This window comes from Dromiciops gliroides, chromosome 2 (assembly GCF_019393635.1).
Source record: "Dromiciops gliroides isolate mDroGli1 chromosome 2, mDroGli1.pri, whole genome shotgun sequence".
Classification (NCBI taxonomy): Eukaryota; Metazoa; Chordata; class Mammalia; order Microbiotheria; family Microbiotheriidae; genus Dromiciops; species Dromiciops gliroides.
In genome coordinates, this window is record NC_057862.1 from 158,053,094 (window position 1) to 158,066,916 (window position 13,823).

The 13,823-nt window shown below is 42.2% G+C and overlaps 1 protein-coding gene across 1 annotated transcript in view; it reads right to left on the bottom strand.

Annotated features, from left to right (window-relative positions):
* The window catches only part of CHRNA7 (cholinergic receptor nicotinic alpha 7 subunit), a 173,072-nt gene extending 166,631 nt beyond the window's left edge, over window positions 1–6,441 (bottom strand). The window contains exons 1-2 of the mRNA XM_043986518.1: window positions 6,172–6,441; window positions 5,497–5,636 (exon numbers count right to left, since the gene is read on the bottom strand). Of these exons, the coding sequence (XP_043842453.1) occupies window positions 5,497–5,636; window positions 6,172–6,226 (195 nt within the window). The 5' untranslated portion in view covers window positions 6,227–6,441. The remainder of the gene's footprint in view (window positions 1–5,496; window positions 5,637–6,171) is intronic.
* Window positions 6,442–13,823: the final 7,382 nt, after the last annotated feature.

The following is a 13,823-nucleotide window of genomic DNA, read 5'->3' on the forward strand; positions in this document are numbered from 1 at the left end:
GGGGCAGCTAGGCGGCGCAGTGGATAAAGCACCAGTCCTGGATTCAGGAGTACCTGAGTTCAAATCCAGCCTCAGACACTTGACACATACTAGCTGTGTGACCCTGAGTAAGTCACTTAACCCACATTGCCCCGCCAAAAATAAAAAAATAAATAAACATTTTTAAGATCTTGGAAACTTAAGATCCTAAACCTGATGGGTTTTGACAAAGAGCCTTGTCAAAGGACCTTGGAGAGAGCATGAGCAAGGTATTCAGATTTCAGGCTCAGTCCTTCTGAGCCAAATAAACCTCTTGAGAATTGAAATTGCAAACCAAAAGCAATAAGGTGATGGTGAACATCACAATATTCTAGGTAAAGTATTCTATTATACCACCATTTGTACTTGTATTACTCATTTTCTCCAATATCTGACATGTCAGCCTTCTGGATATAGCTCCATAAAACAGCACATTCATTCCCTACCCATTTATACATTAATAGTGGGATTGTCATGTGTGCCTTAATGGCACAAAGTGGCGGATGTAGAGACAATTTACTAAAATGCATTAACAACAGGGAAAGTTGCAGGATTAGTCAGAGAACCTGACATCTCTACGGCACTCATTTTTCAAAGCACTTATACAGATGTACCTTCTCATTCTTGATTCAGGGGGATGCAATCCAACACAATAAACCTAATAATCACCAGATAGCACAGGGTGTGCCAACTAGAACAAGAGGATACTTAAGAGCATTTCATCAGGAACTTTCCATTGAGGTTTGCGTGTGTGTGTGTGTGTGTGTGTGTGTGCGCGCGTGTGTGTGTGTGCGTGTGTGTGACGCGTGCGCATGCAAACACATATACACACAGTGAGTTATATGATAGATGATGCCCCTTTAGGAATAAAAATGACTAGCCTCAGGATGCTTTGTCTCCCTATAACTTTGGTCAGCAAATCTCTCTTAACACATAGTGGGTAATGACAAGATATAGTCAAAATATTCAGGTTTCCAGATAAGTCTAAACAGAGTTGGCAAAGGTTCCCCCAAATCAGCTTTTCATATACTAATGGATTTATAGAGAATCTTGGACCACTTACTCCTTTTCCATGTGAAATTCTCATAAGTTCCATGGTTCAACCTTTCAGTATGTTAAGATCTAGACTGGGAAATGTGTCTCTGCTTCTAAATGAAGATTTTTCTTAGCATGGAATTCAAGCCACATCCTAACAGGTAGGAAATACCATTAAGGTTTCCCTCACAGACTATCCTTTGTGGGGGAGGTAGCAACCTGTGATTTCATTTATATAGGGAATACTAATTGTTAGAAACACCCTCTAGTATTCCAGATGAGCAGTTCATGTGTAACTTAACGAGGCAGCCTGGTATAGTAGATAAGAAGGCTGATTTTGGAGTCAAAAACAGATCCCCATTGTATGACCATAAACTAGTGACAAATTCTCAGTGATCTAAGCAATTCTCTGAGGCTTAGGTTGCCAAGATCTGAACTGGGTCCATTGCTATTCTCCATACCAATGAAATCCCAGGTCCAGGCCCCTATCTGTACCTTTAGGAAGTAGCATTAGGAACAATGACTTGTTCGGGATTGCACAGCTGGCATATATCAGAGATGGGACTTGATCTCAGGCGTTTCTGGCTCTAAAGCTAGCCCTAGAGCCACAATTCTATTCTGCTTCTCCCTAAGACTATAATAGCTCAACATGATATAACACTTTAAGGTTTGCAAAGTCCTTACATAAATGCTTTCATTTGAGCCACAAAACAACCCTTAGAAGTAGGTATTATTATTATTATTATCATTTTACAGATGGTGAAATGAGGACCCAGAGAGTTGAAGTCACTTTCTCTGGGTACACAACAACTAAGGGACTGAAACAGAAATCCAATCTAGGTCTCCTGGACTCCAACTCCAACACTTCATCCATTATGCCACACTGCCCCACTAAATTACAAATGAATTGTTGACCAGCATTAGTGGAAGAAGTTTCCATACCAGGCATTCCAGGCACAGATGCCAGCAAAAAAAAAAAAATCAAGAAAAAAGAAAGGAATTGATATTTCTACCTCTTAAAGTTTGCTTTTAAATCTACTCAAACACATTGCTCAGAATCACAGCCACATTTTCCAGTCCAGGTCTTAACATACTAAAACTATATTGGCTCTAAGACTGGTCTTCTATATAGTCAAGGGTAGGGAGGTAGCAGGGGGGCGGGGGCCCCGAGAACGTCGAGGGAAACAAACAAAAACAAAAACAAAATCTTTTGCCCTGTCTTTGGGAGCAAGTTGTATTATTCTTCTATCCTAGTTACCCAGGATGAGGACATAGTTTATCATCATCTTCAACTCCTCACTCTCATCTCCATATCCAATCAATTGCCAAGTCCTGTTAATTCCACCTTTGTCATATCTCTCATAAACACATCCTTCTCTCCTCTGACACTGCCTGGTGACAGTGAGGACCCTGGTGTGGGCCCTTAACACTTCATGCATAGACTCTTGCAATAAGCTGCTGGTTGGTTTCTCATCCTCAAGTCTCTCCCCACTCCAGTCCATCCTCTGTACAGAGATCAAATTGACCTTTCTAAAGTGTAGATTTAACTATGCCACCCATCATCATCCCATTCAGTAAACTCCAGTAGCTTCTTGTTACTTCCCCAATTAAATATAAAATCTTTGGGGATTTCAAGCCCATCATAATCTGCCCCACCCCACTTTAAACATCACACATTAGACTGTGAGATCCTTGAGAGCAGGGGCTGATTTTGCCTTTCTTTGTATCGATAACAGTTAGCAGTGTCTCCTAAGCACCTAGGTGCTTGATAAATGTTTGTTGACTTGCTTTAAGTATGTTCTTCTGAGCAGAGCTGACATTACAAGAAAATGAAGGGATAGAAATGAAGGGATACACACTATGATCTAAGAAGCATCAAAGTATCCTAGCCCATCCCGATGGCTTTTCTTACCATTGCTTCCCTACCTCTATGTTACATCAGAAAAAGCCCTAACTCTGTACCTGGGTTCAAATTCCTCCCAACATGTGTAACCATAGGCCTCAGTTTCCATATCTATAAAGTGAAAGAGTTGTACTAGACAACCCTCAAAGTCCCTTCTAGTTCTAAATCAATGATCTTATGATCATTTCTTAAAGGCTTCTTAAGGAGATATTCAGGATAGGGACATGTACACACACACACACACACACACACACACACATGTTTTTGACACAAGTGTTACCTAAAGCCACCTTCCTGAGTAGTATTATGAGCTTTAAAGGAATAAGCTGTGCAGACTCACACAGGAGTCTGGGAAAAGGTTTGCACATGCAAGAAATAGCATGGGAAAATGGTCATTAATTAAATAAATGTTAAAGAGGAAACATAGTATAGTGAAAAGAGCACTGGACTTAAGAGTTAGAGGATTTGCCTTTTCTCTAAGGTCCCTGTCAGCTTTAACATCAAGGATCCTCAAAGGTGGGTCTCATCTTTTCACTACAGCCTAATGGATCACAATCACAAGCCTTAACTCTTTCAATACTCAGCATCACTAGTTTATGTGGAAATCAGAATATTCATATATACATGTATATATCTCCCAGACCTCAATAGAATCAAAAAACATCTTCATTATCACATTCAGCCACTGATTTAAATTCAATTGTAAAAAAAAAAAAAACACCTTAATCTATTAAAAAGAGAAGCTGTGTATTAACCATACCAGTACACAGAATGATCAGATCCAGTTTCCAGCTTGTCTTCTTCGTCTCTTTCTCCTTCCCTAGCCAATGAGTGCTCTCCCTTTCTCAGCCCCCTGGTCCTTGAGGAAACTCTCCAGGCATAACCCCTGGGTTCAGGCCAAAACTGCTCTTTAGGCAACTTCCTGGCATCCCGAGTGAGTTTTTCATCTTCTCCCTATATCCCCATACTCAAAAATTCAGCTGAGATCAATTTGTCCATCTGTTCCCTTCCAGATAATGCTCTGATTAATAAAAGAAAAACAATACTCTCTAGTTTCTCCAGTTTTTTTTCTTTATCAGCTCTTTTCCTACTCAATTTTTTTTGCTTCTGTCCCTTCCCATTTTTCTGTTTCCCCTCAATCCATTTTCATTCTATCACAGAGGAGCAATACCCACATTTTTCACATTTAAGACTCAAGCTAGCTTTCACCTACAGCAAGCCAGCACCCATCTATAATGTATGCGATAGAGATGGGGAGCTATTCATTACATTATATTTTAACTAGGTTAAACCATTAAGTTATATGGGATGGGATGGATAGGACATTAGATAGATGTTATTAATCAAATGAGTTAGATGGAATGTTAAAGAATTAATAAAAGCAAGTATTGGAAGGAATGCATGCACTCAGCACAGAGTTCCAGAGGTATCAGAGAATGGGAAGAGAACTAAATCCATATAGCAATCATTGATTTGATTTGGCATTAGACAAGCCTGAAGAAAAAGAAGTGTTTCCCTTGATATGTAACACCTGGAAAAAGTGGTTCTTAATGGAGCTGTTTCAAAACATTGTGCAAGTAAATAACAGATTGGGCAGAATCTGAGGACAGTATTGTCCAATCCATACCAGAAAGGCAAAAAATGTATAGGAGTCCTATTGTTTAAATTACCAGTGGCATTCCTGAAACTTCCACAGCTTAATCAGATACATCAACAGAAGAGAGCCCAGGTAAACTGACTGACTGTCAATGCAAGGTCTAGCCAACTGGCCAATGGGGTACCTTTATTTTACAAGCAAGAGGAGCTAAAATAAGTTCTCTGAATATGTGGGGGGAACCCATCTCAGTGGATATGAATAAATGAATGAATGCAGTGGATAGATTATTCATGGAACTGCTTTATGCTGCATTAACTGATATGGTTATAATAAGGAGTAAAAGTGAAATCTGCATCACAGCTGTTCTTACTCATTCTAGATATTACCGTTTAGGGAAACTTCTTACTACAGTTACCCGTTAAGAAAAATGTGCAGGATCTAGTAAGGGCATATAGAAGGGACTATTTTATTTATATTGTTACTTAGGCAAGAACGGAGCCCTGAGGGAAGTAGGAAGAGGACACAGAGGGAATGGAGGGAAAGGAAATAAGAGTCTGGGGGTGATGCTCATTCTACAGCGTGGTGGGGGAGTACAGCCTTAGAAATTCATCATAGGGGAGCACCCAAGACAATTATTTTGGGATTTCACAATTTTGCCGTTCGTGCAGCCAGTTCTGCCTCCAGGTCTTATATAAAAGCAAAAAGGGGGGGGGGGAATTAATCTGCATATCACTAGCCTGCTCTCTCCATCCTATTCCAGGCGCAAAAGTAGCCCAATAAAAGAGAAGCTCACGACTTGACCTTAGCAAATGGCCAAAAGGCTCTATGAAAGGCTACGCTCGGGGTAGGAAAGGAGAAGGGAGTCCGTGCCTACGTAAAGCAACAAAAGCAACAAAGACACAGAGGGAGAGAGGGAGAGAGCGAGAGCGACCCTGGGACTCACCACGTCCATAATTTGCAGAAGGCTCAGGGAGAAGTAGACTGTGAGCGGCTGGGAGTCGTTGGCGACCGGTCTTTCCAAGGGGTTGTAATTCTTGAGCAGTTCCTTATAGAGCTTCCTCTGGAACTCTCCTTGCAGGGATGCTTCAATAGATGGGAACTAGTTAGGCCGCTCAGAGTCGGCCAAGCAGGGACACTGCACCCCTACTTCTCCGCTCCCCAAGAGCCCCAACTGCGTCTGTATCGCCTCCCCTCCGCCCAGCACACATATGCCTCCAGGAAAAGAGAAACCTGGAGTGGGGGAGCCTAGAAACCCGTTCCCTTTCCGCTTCCAGGTCTGCCTTTCAGCGTGTGAGTCTGCGGGGCATCCCATCCTTCTGCCCATCCTCCAGCCCTCGGGCTAGACCCCGACCCCAGAACACTAGAAAGCTGACGGACTGGGGGAGTAGGGGGTCCCGCCACCCTGCCCTCCGCTCCACGCCCTAACTCCGCAACCCCAAGGACTGAAGGGAGAGGAGTCCTTGCCGGGTACCAAGCAGAGAGCTGGGTGTCGCAAGGGGCACCGCCCCCCACCACTACCCCTCACCCTTCTCCTAACGCTACGGGATCTCAAAGCCCCGTTAGCGCTTGGGAAGGAAGGTAGGAGTGGAGGGCGGGGAGACTACGAGTGCTGCTTTACCGTGAAGGAGTGAAGCCACCACCACCAACCACACACTCCCCTGCTGGCGGCTCATTCTGAGGTCCCCCGCAACCTCCCCCGCTCCAAGTCCAGCCACAAAGTTGGGCACAGCCCCCCTGCGAGGCGCCGAGCAGCCGAGTCCGGCGGGCTCCTGTCACCGGCGGCAGCAGCAGCGGCTGCTGCGCTGCCCTTGTCGGCCGCCCGCCCGACTCTCCGTCACTTGCTTGCTTGCTCCCTCCCTCCCCGAGCTCCTGTCCCTCCTTCGATGCCACCCCGGCTTCGCTCCTTCCTTTAAAGAGGAGGCAGCCCTGACAGTACCCGGCAGCGCCGAAACGCCCCCCGCTCCGCCCCCCAAGCTTTCCACGTGACGGGATCCCCTCCTGTCCTACCCACCCCCAGATTTCACTCACTCTAGGACCGGAGGGACCAGATCGGAGAGACGGGGGCAGGGATTACAAGGAACCAGAGGTTGGCCAGAGAACTGCAGCTGATAGGCAAGGGTGGAACGCCCCTGCATGCATGCTCAGAGATTTGGGACTCTGCTGCCAACTCACCGCATTTCACCCTGCTCTTCCTCAAACCCTCCGACCACCTAGAAATCCCTCAGTTCCAACATCCCCCTCCTTTCCTTTCTTTGCCCCCGAATTCATCCTTACACCTTCCCTTACTTCAACCCTCAACCACCAAGATATTGGACATGAATGAGTATTCTCTGGATTGCCTACCATTTTCCCGGTCTCCAAGAGAAGTTTGATGGGTTCCGTGTTAAACACAAGAATATGGGTCACTCTACTACAGTAATTCCAGTTTGGTTCTGGAAATCCTAAAAATAAAAATGTTTAAAAGTTCATATCCGGGGGCGGCTAGGTGGTGCAGTGGATAAAGCACCGGCCCTGGATTCAGGAGTACCTGAGTTCAAATCCGGCCTTAGACACTTGACACTTACTAGCTGTGTGACCCTGGGCAAGTCACTTAACCCCCATTGGCCCGGAAAAAAAAAAAAGTTCATATCCTAGGGTGGACCCAAAATTCTAATTCACTTTCAGAGTGACTGCCCTTACTTCCAAGGTCCTATGAAACAAAGACCCAAGAATTGAGTTTCACTTCCCTGACTTTTTTCTTAACCTGCCCAAGTCTATTAGACCTGCCTCCTCCCCACCACCACCACCCCCAAGAGAAATTAAACTGAAATCTAACCATTTCTGGAGGTGATACAGAGGTCTTTTTTCACCTACACTCCTTTCCTTCTCAGCCCAAATTTTCAGCCTAGCCTTTTGATAGGGTATTCCCTTTTTATATCACCAATCCAAATTCACTTTTGACTGGGGCAAAAGGGACCCCATCCAATCTGCTCAGTAGGGAGGAGAGCCTGCCTGGGCCCCAGGGATCCGAAATTCCTAATCCTTGCCTCTGGAGAACTTTTGGTTTGGGGGTTGGGTTTTGGTTTGTTGTTTTGTTTTGTTTTGTTTTCCCTTGACCTAAGAATTCAATTCAGCATAATTTCAACATACTTTTAAGTGCCAACTAGACACAAAGCACTGTGCTAGGAGCTAGAGAAAAGAAGACAAGGAGGGAACAGGGAACTTACATTCTTAAATCCCCAACCCCCCCCCATATATCTACACAGAGATGAGTATATGCAAATTTCAAGAGGTAAAAAGAGGTACCACTTAGGGCTTCCAAAAAAAAAATTCTAGTGTAGGAGGCACACCTGTATACAGTGCTTTGAAGGAAACTAGAGATTCTGGGAGAGAGAAGTAAAGAAATGCATTCCAAACCTTGGACACCCCAAAGTTTTGCATGTATCTGAAATGCTTAGCAAGGCTCTGGCTGAATGTCTACCTACCTCCCTCTGCAGGAGATTCAAATATTCTGCAGGAGAAAGCACTAATCATTAACCAACAAAAATTGAGCAAGCTGCTATGACATGCCTAGCATGGTGTTTCATACTGTGGAGTAAAAAAAAAAAAAAAGGTATAAAATACCATCCTAAAGGAACATATAGTTTAGAGCAGAGATTTTTAACCTTTTTTATGTTAAGGATTTTGTTTTGTTTTGGGGGTTTTTTGTGGTCAATGAGGGTTAAGTGACTTGCCCAGGGTCACACAGCTAGTAAGTGTCAAGTGTTCTGAGGCCGGATTTGAACTCAGGTCCTTCTGAATCCAGGGCCGGTGCTTTATTCACTGTGCCATCTAGCTGCCCCACTGTGTCAAGGATTTTTAACCTTTTTTGTTTCATGGACCCCCTTGGGCAGTTTGGTGAAGCCAAAGAATAATGTTTGTAACTGTATAAAATAAAGTATATAGGATTAATAAAACTAGCTAATATTTTTAAAGTGCTTATTATGTGCCAGCATTGTGTTAAATGCTTTATAAATATTATCTCATTTGATCCTCACAATGACTCTGAGAGGTAGGTACTATTGTTATCCTCATTTTACAGATGAGGAAACTGAGGCAAACAGAGGTTTAAATTACTTGCTCAGGGTAACACAGGTAGTAAGTGTGTGAGGTCACATTTGAACTCAGGACTTCTTTACTCCAGGTCCAGTACTCTATCCACTGTGCCAAAACTAATCATAGTGAACCTGGAAGGACTTACATGAACTGATGCTGAGTGAGATGAGCAGAACCAGGAGAACATTGTACACAATATCAACAACATTGTGTGTTGATCAACTGTGATAGACTTGACTCTTCTCAGCAATATAATGGTCCAAGATAGTTCCAAAGGACTCATAATGGAAAATGCTCTCCAAATCCAGAAAAAAAAGAACTATGAAATCTAGATGCAGATTGAGCCATACTATTTGTAATTTTTTTTGTTTTTCTTTTTTGAGGTTTTTCCTTATTGCTCTGATTCTTCTTTCACAGCATGACTAATACAGAAATATGTTTAATGTGATTACACATTTATAACCTATATCAGATTGCTTGCTGTCTTGAGGAGGGGGAAGGGAGGAAGAAAAATCAGAAACTAGAAATTGTATAAAAACAAATGTTGAAAACTATCTCTACATGTAACTGGAAAATAATAAAATGCTTTTATTTAAAAAAACTAATCATAGTGAAATACCTTTATCAGAAAAAAAAATGTTTAAGTTCACAGAACCCTGGTATATGGAAACAGAATTTGGAGGCAGTGTTAAGATCCCAGGACTGAGAGAGTCAGGAAGAGACCTCAGATTCCAGTCTTTGATTCTGCCACTTTTGAGCTGTTTGATCTTCTGCAATTCTCTATCTTTGTTTCTTCACAAGTAAAATAAAGGGAATGGACTAATTGATCTTTAAGGTCCTGTCCAGAGAGACAGAGACAGAGACAGAGACAGAGATCTATACTTAAATAGATTTAGATGACTAAGATATATAGATGTAACCCCTATCTTAAAGTCCATTGGTATGGGATTCTCTCCTTGGTGGAGATGAATGTCCCATTGCATGAGGGACCAGGCAGAGTGGGCAAAAGTAAGGGAGCTCCAGCCTTCTTCAGTCTCCTTTGAGTCTTCAAACTTCAAGTCTTCTTCAAGCTTTGAGTCACTTCTGGTTCCAGCTTCAAGAAGTAAGATGGATGAGCCTGACCCAACTTCAGGTTGCTAAATGAAAAGACTCCAAGAAGACATGAAAGGTGCTAGCAGTCTATACCATGCCTCTCTGTCCCACGCTCACTACACTAGAATCTGTGGGGAGTGTCACCTTGGGTGAGATCTAGATCTCTCTCCTGATTGAGATGAGTTTATATAAATACACACACACACATATATATATATACATACATATATATGTATGTATACTTTCTATATTTTCTGGGGTTTTTTGGTTTGGGTTTGGGAGGCGATTGGCGAGGGGTGGTGGTTGGTTTGTTGTTGGTTTTTTTGGTGGAGAAATGAGGGTTAAGTGACTTGCCCAGGGTCACACAGCTAGTAAGCGTCAAGTATCTGAGGTCGGATTTGAACTCAGGTATTCCCGAATCCAGGGCCAGTGCTCTATCCACTGCACCACCTAGCTGCCCTGAACGTTTTCTGTTTTGCTGCAATTTGGATAAATGGGTTTCTTTGCTATTCCTTATGTGTGTTCATTGTGAAAAGTGGTATTTGGTGAGAAATGGATAATGCCTTGGATATAGAACTTGTGACCCACCTTCTCCCCAATAATAATGATAGAGCAATCAGAAGTTAGATTGAATTCAATTGCATCTAGACTGATAGCAGATAGGTATAAGTAAGGTAGCAGATAGATATAATTCTACTGAGGACTCCCTCTCTCTGGGGAGAGCAGAGTAATCTCTAGTCCCAACTACCTGCTTCCCTTTCAGGAAGGAATTAAAGCCTCCCTTGGAGAAAGGTAGTGCGGAGAAGAAGTTAAATATGTCTATTCTTCCTCCCTTCAAGCCATACAATGACACTGCCATGCAACAGTTGGGAAACACATGGGCCTCTACAACACAGAGGCTTCTTTCATTACATTGATGTTATTTAGTCATTTCAGTGGTATCCAACTCTCCATGACCCCATTTGGGGTTTTCTTAGCAAAGATACTGGATTAGTTTGCCATTTCCTTCTCCAGCCTCTTTAACAGATGAGGAAACAGAGGTAAACAGGGTTAAGGCCCAGGGTCACACAGCTAGTAAATGTCTGAATCCGGATTTGAACTCAGGTCTTTCCTGACTCTGGCCTAGCAGTATATCCACAGGGCCACCTAGCTGCCTTGCTCTTTCATTACACAGATATATAGATCTATGATTTAGGTGTTCCTCTTCCTACCTTAAGGAATTTCTAGAGGCTCCTTTACTAAAGCTCCCTAAGTGGGTTCAGATTGCATTGATATATAATGCAGGACTACATCATGGTCCCTTAGGTAACTGCACATTATTAATGATTTAATTAAATGTAATGGAATTCTAAATCACTGAAAATGAAAAAGGCACCAAAAAACGCCCACCTTAAGGATCAGTCTGCTCATTAATGTTTATCTTTACCCAAGTGCACTTTAGATTCACATTTTAGTCTAGTTTTAAAAACACAAGGCACTTCTACTCCTGAAATATTTTCCACTCTCAAAATCCCAGCAGAATCTTTTCAATTTAATCAGCGTTTGTTAAGCCCCTACTGTGCTCTTTGCATGGCACTGGGTAATAGAACTTGAGATTTAGGTCACATCTTCCTGTCCCTGGGTAAAAATTCTTGGTTAAAGAACTCATAAGGGGAGGGACAGAGAATGCACAGGTTTTTGATTATGCTTATATTTATTTTTTCTAAACACATCTACAGAAGAAATTTTTTAAAACACCAAAAAACCGAAGGCAAGAAACACAAGTGAGGACCTGAGTCCAGTGACTTCCCCTTACCTTTAGGATAAAATATGAAATCCTCAGCATTTAAAGTTCTCTACAGTCTGGTTCTCTACAATCCAGTCTTCTTTCCTATTCTTTTCTTTCACTCATTCTCCATTCCAGTCAAAATGGCCGGCTATCTATTCCTCTTCATGACATTCCATCTCTCATCTTGTCTTTGCATAGTGTTCCCTGAACCCTGAGTCTGGAATTTACTTCCCCTTCATAGACTCTTAGAATCTCTGATTTGCTTCAAAGCACAACTCAGACATCATGGTCTACCCTGTGAGTACCCTCTATCATTTTGTATACACTTCTTATTTACTTATCTGTGTGTGCACAATTTATTCCCCAGTACAATGTAGGCTCTTTGAGAGCAGGGACTGTTTTGTTTTGGTCTTCATAAAACCAACATTTCTTTCTCCATCTCATTTTCCAGATGAAGAAACTGAGGCAAACAGGGTTAAGTGACTTGCCCAGTGTCACACAGCTAGTAAGTGTTTGAGGCCAGATTTGAAATCAGGTCTTCCTGACTCCAGGCCCAGTGCTCTGTCCACTGTACCACCTAGCTGCCCCATGCAAAGGGTAGTAGTATCATATTAGACTAAAGAGAAAATGGAGCCAGATTGTGGAGAGCCCTTAATCCCTGGCAAAGGAGTTTGTACATTTCACACCACAGATACTAGGGAGCCACTGCACATATTTGAGCAAAGGAGTGAACTAGTCAGACTAGTATGTTAGGAAGATTTAACTTAGAAACCGTGTAATCAAAGTATTGGAGATAAGAAGTGAGTATTACAGTCCAAGTGAGAGGTATTGAAAGAAGCTACTTTTTGGAGTACAGACCTTCATAACTTCAAAAGCTTTGAGAAATTGTGTTGAAATTCCAATTTTCTACATAGAGACAAGACTCAAAAATCTTATACTTGCTTACTGACATTACCAAGATAACAGGAAATGCTCAGGAGGAAATGTTTAAAAGTCCATCCCACTAATGATGAGATTCTGGTTCAAATGAGAATATTTGAGAGATAGAAGAAGATGTTTCCCACTGCTGAAGTATGCCAAAGTAATCAATTACGCAAAATCAGATTTTCTCTGGTAAAATTAGTAGAAAGGCCTCTCTGATGCCTACATGTTGGTCTCTTTCACAATTTAGAAGCCTCCTGGGAAAAGCTTTTCTTCCCATTTCAGGGTATTATTATAGAGTGAGAGCTTGGCTAAAAATGCTTCAGAAAGCATATCATTATACCAGATGAGAGGGACATCTTCCTTCATGAACTTGATGAGGATTCAGGTGAATGGACAGCTTTCAAGAGAAGTTTTGAACATACTCCTGCATCTGGCACACACGCACACACGCACACACACACACAAAGGCAGCCCATGGACAAGATACATGGCAGTTCTGCTCTAATCTGTGATTTTCCATTCAGTTTTGAAGTATAGTTATTCCGATGTTCAAACCCCTCTGGAAGTCTCCATTTTTAGATCATCTTCCTTTCTGGTGAGATATCATGGAAAGTGGTCACTTATGTTTCTGTTGCCAAGTGATGGACTGATTAGAAGGAAATAAGAGAAATGCCCTGAGCTCCTTAATGGTGCCTCTTCATGAACTAATTGATAATCTTGGGCTGGAACTAAGGGCAGTACAGAGGCTTTGAAGTCAGAGTTCAAATGCCACCTTTGATGTTTACTAATTATGTTACCTTAAACAAGTTTTTTTTTAGTTTTCCTGAGCCTCAGTTTGCCCATCTGTAAAGGGAGAGGGTTGGACCGTATGACCTCTGAGTCTCCTTCTAGCTCTAAATTTATGATCTTATGATTTAGAGCCAGAAGGGACCTTAGTGATCCTCTAACTCAAAACCTTCATTTAATAGTTGAGGGAACTAAGACCCCCTAGAAGTCAGCTGTGTTGCTCAAGGTCACACAGCTAGGAAACATCAGAAGATGAGGAAAGGTCTATTCTGGTCTTATCGCACTTAACTCTCTTCACATTCTTTATGCTCCAGCAAAAACACTTTATTCATCACTATATAGCCCCAGACTTTGGCACAATATCTTGCCTGTACTGGGTACATAATAAGTGTTTATTGAGTTGAATTGAATGTCCCATATTTTCCAAACTGTATGCTTTTATATATAGTTTACTCATGCTGTTACTCATGCTGGGACCTTTCATTCTTCCCCTTCTCTCAAAAAGAATGGTGTTTCCTGAGAGATTCAGAGAAGTCATAACTCTCCTCACCCCCCCCCAAAGAAAAACTTCTCCCCATCCCCCTCCACTTAAAATTTTTTTTAATTTTTTTTTTGTTATGAACATT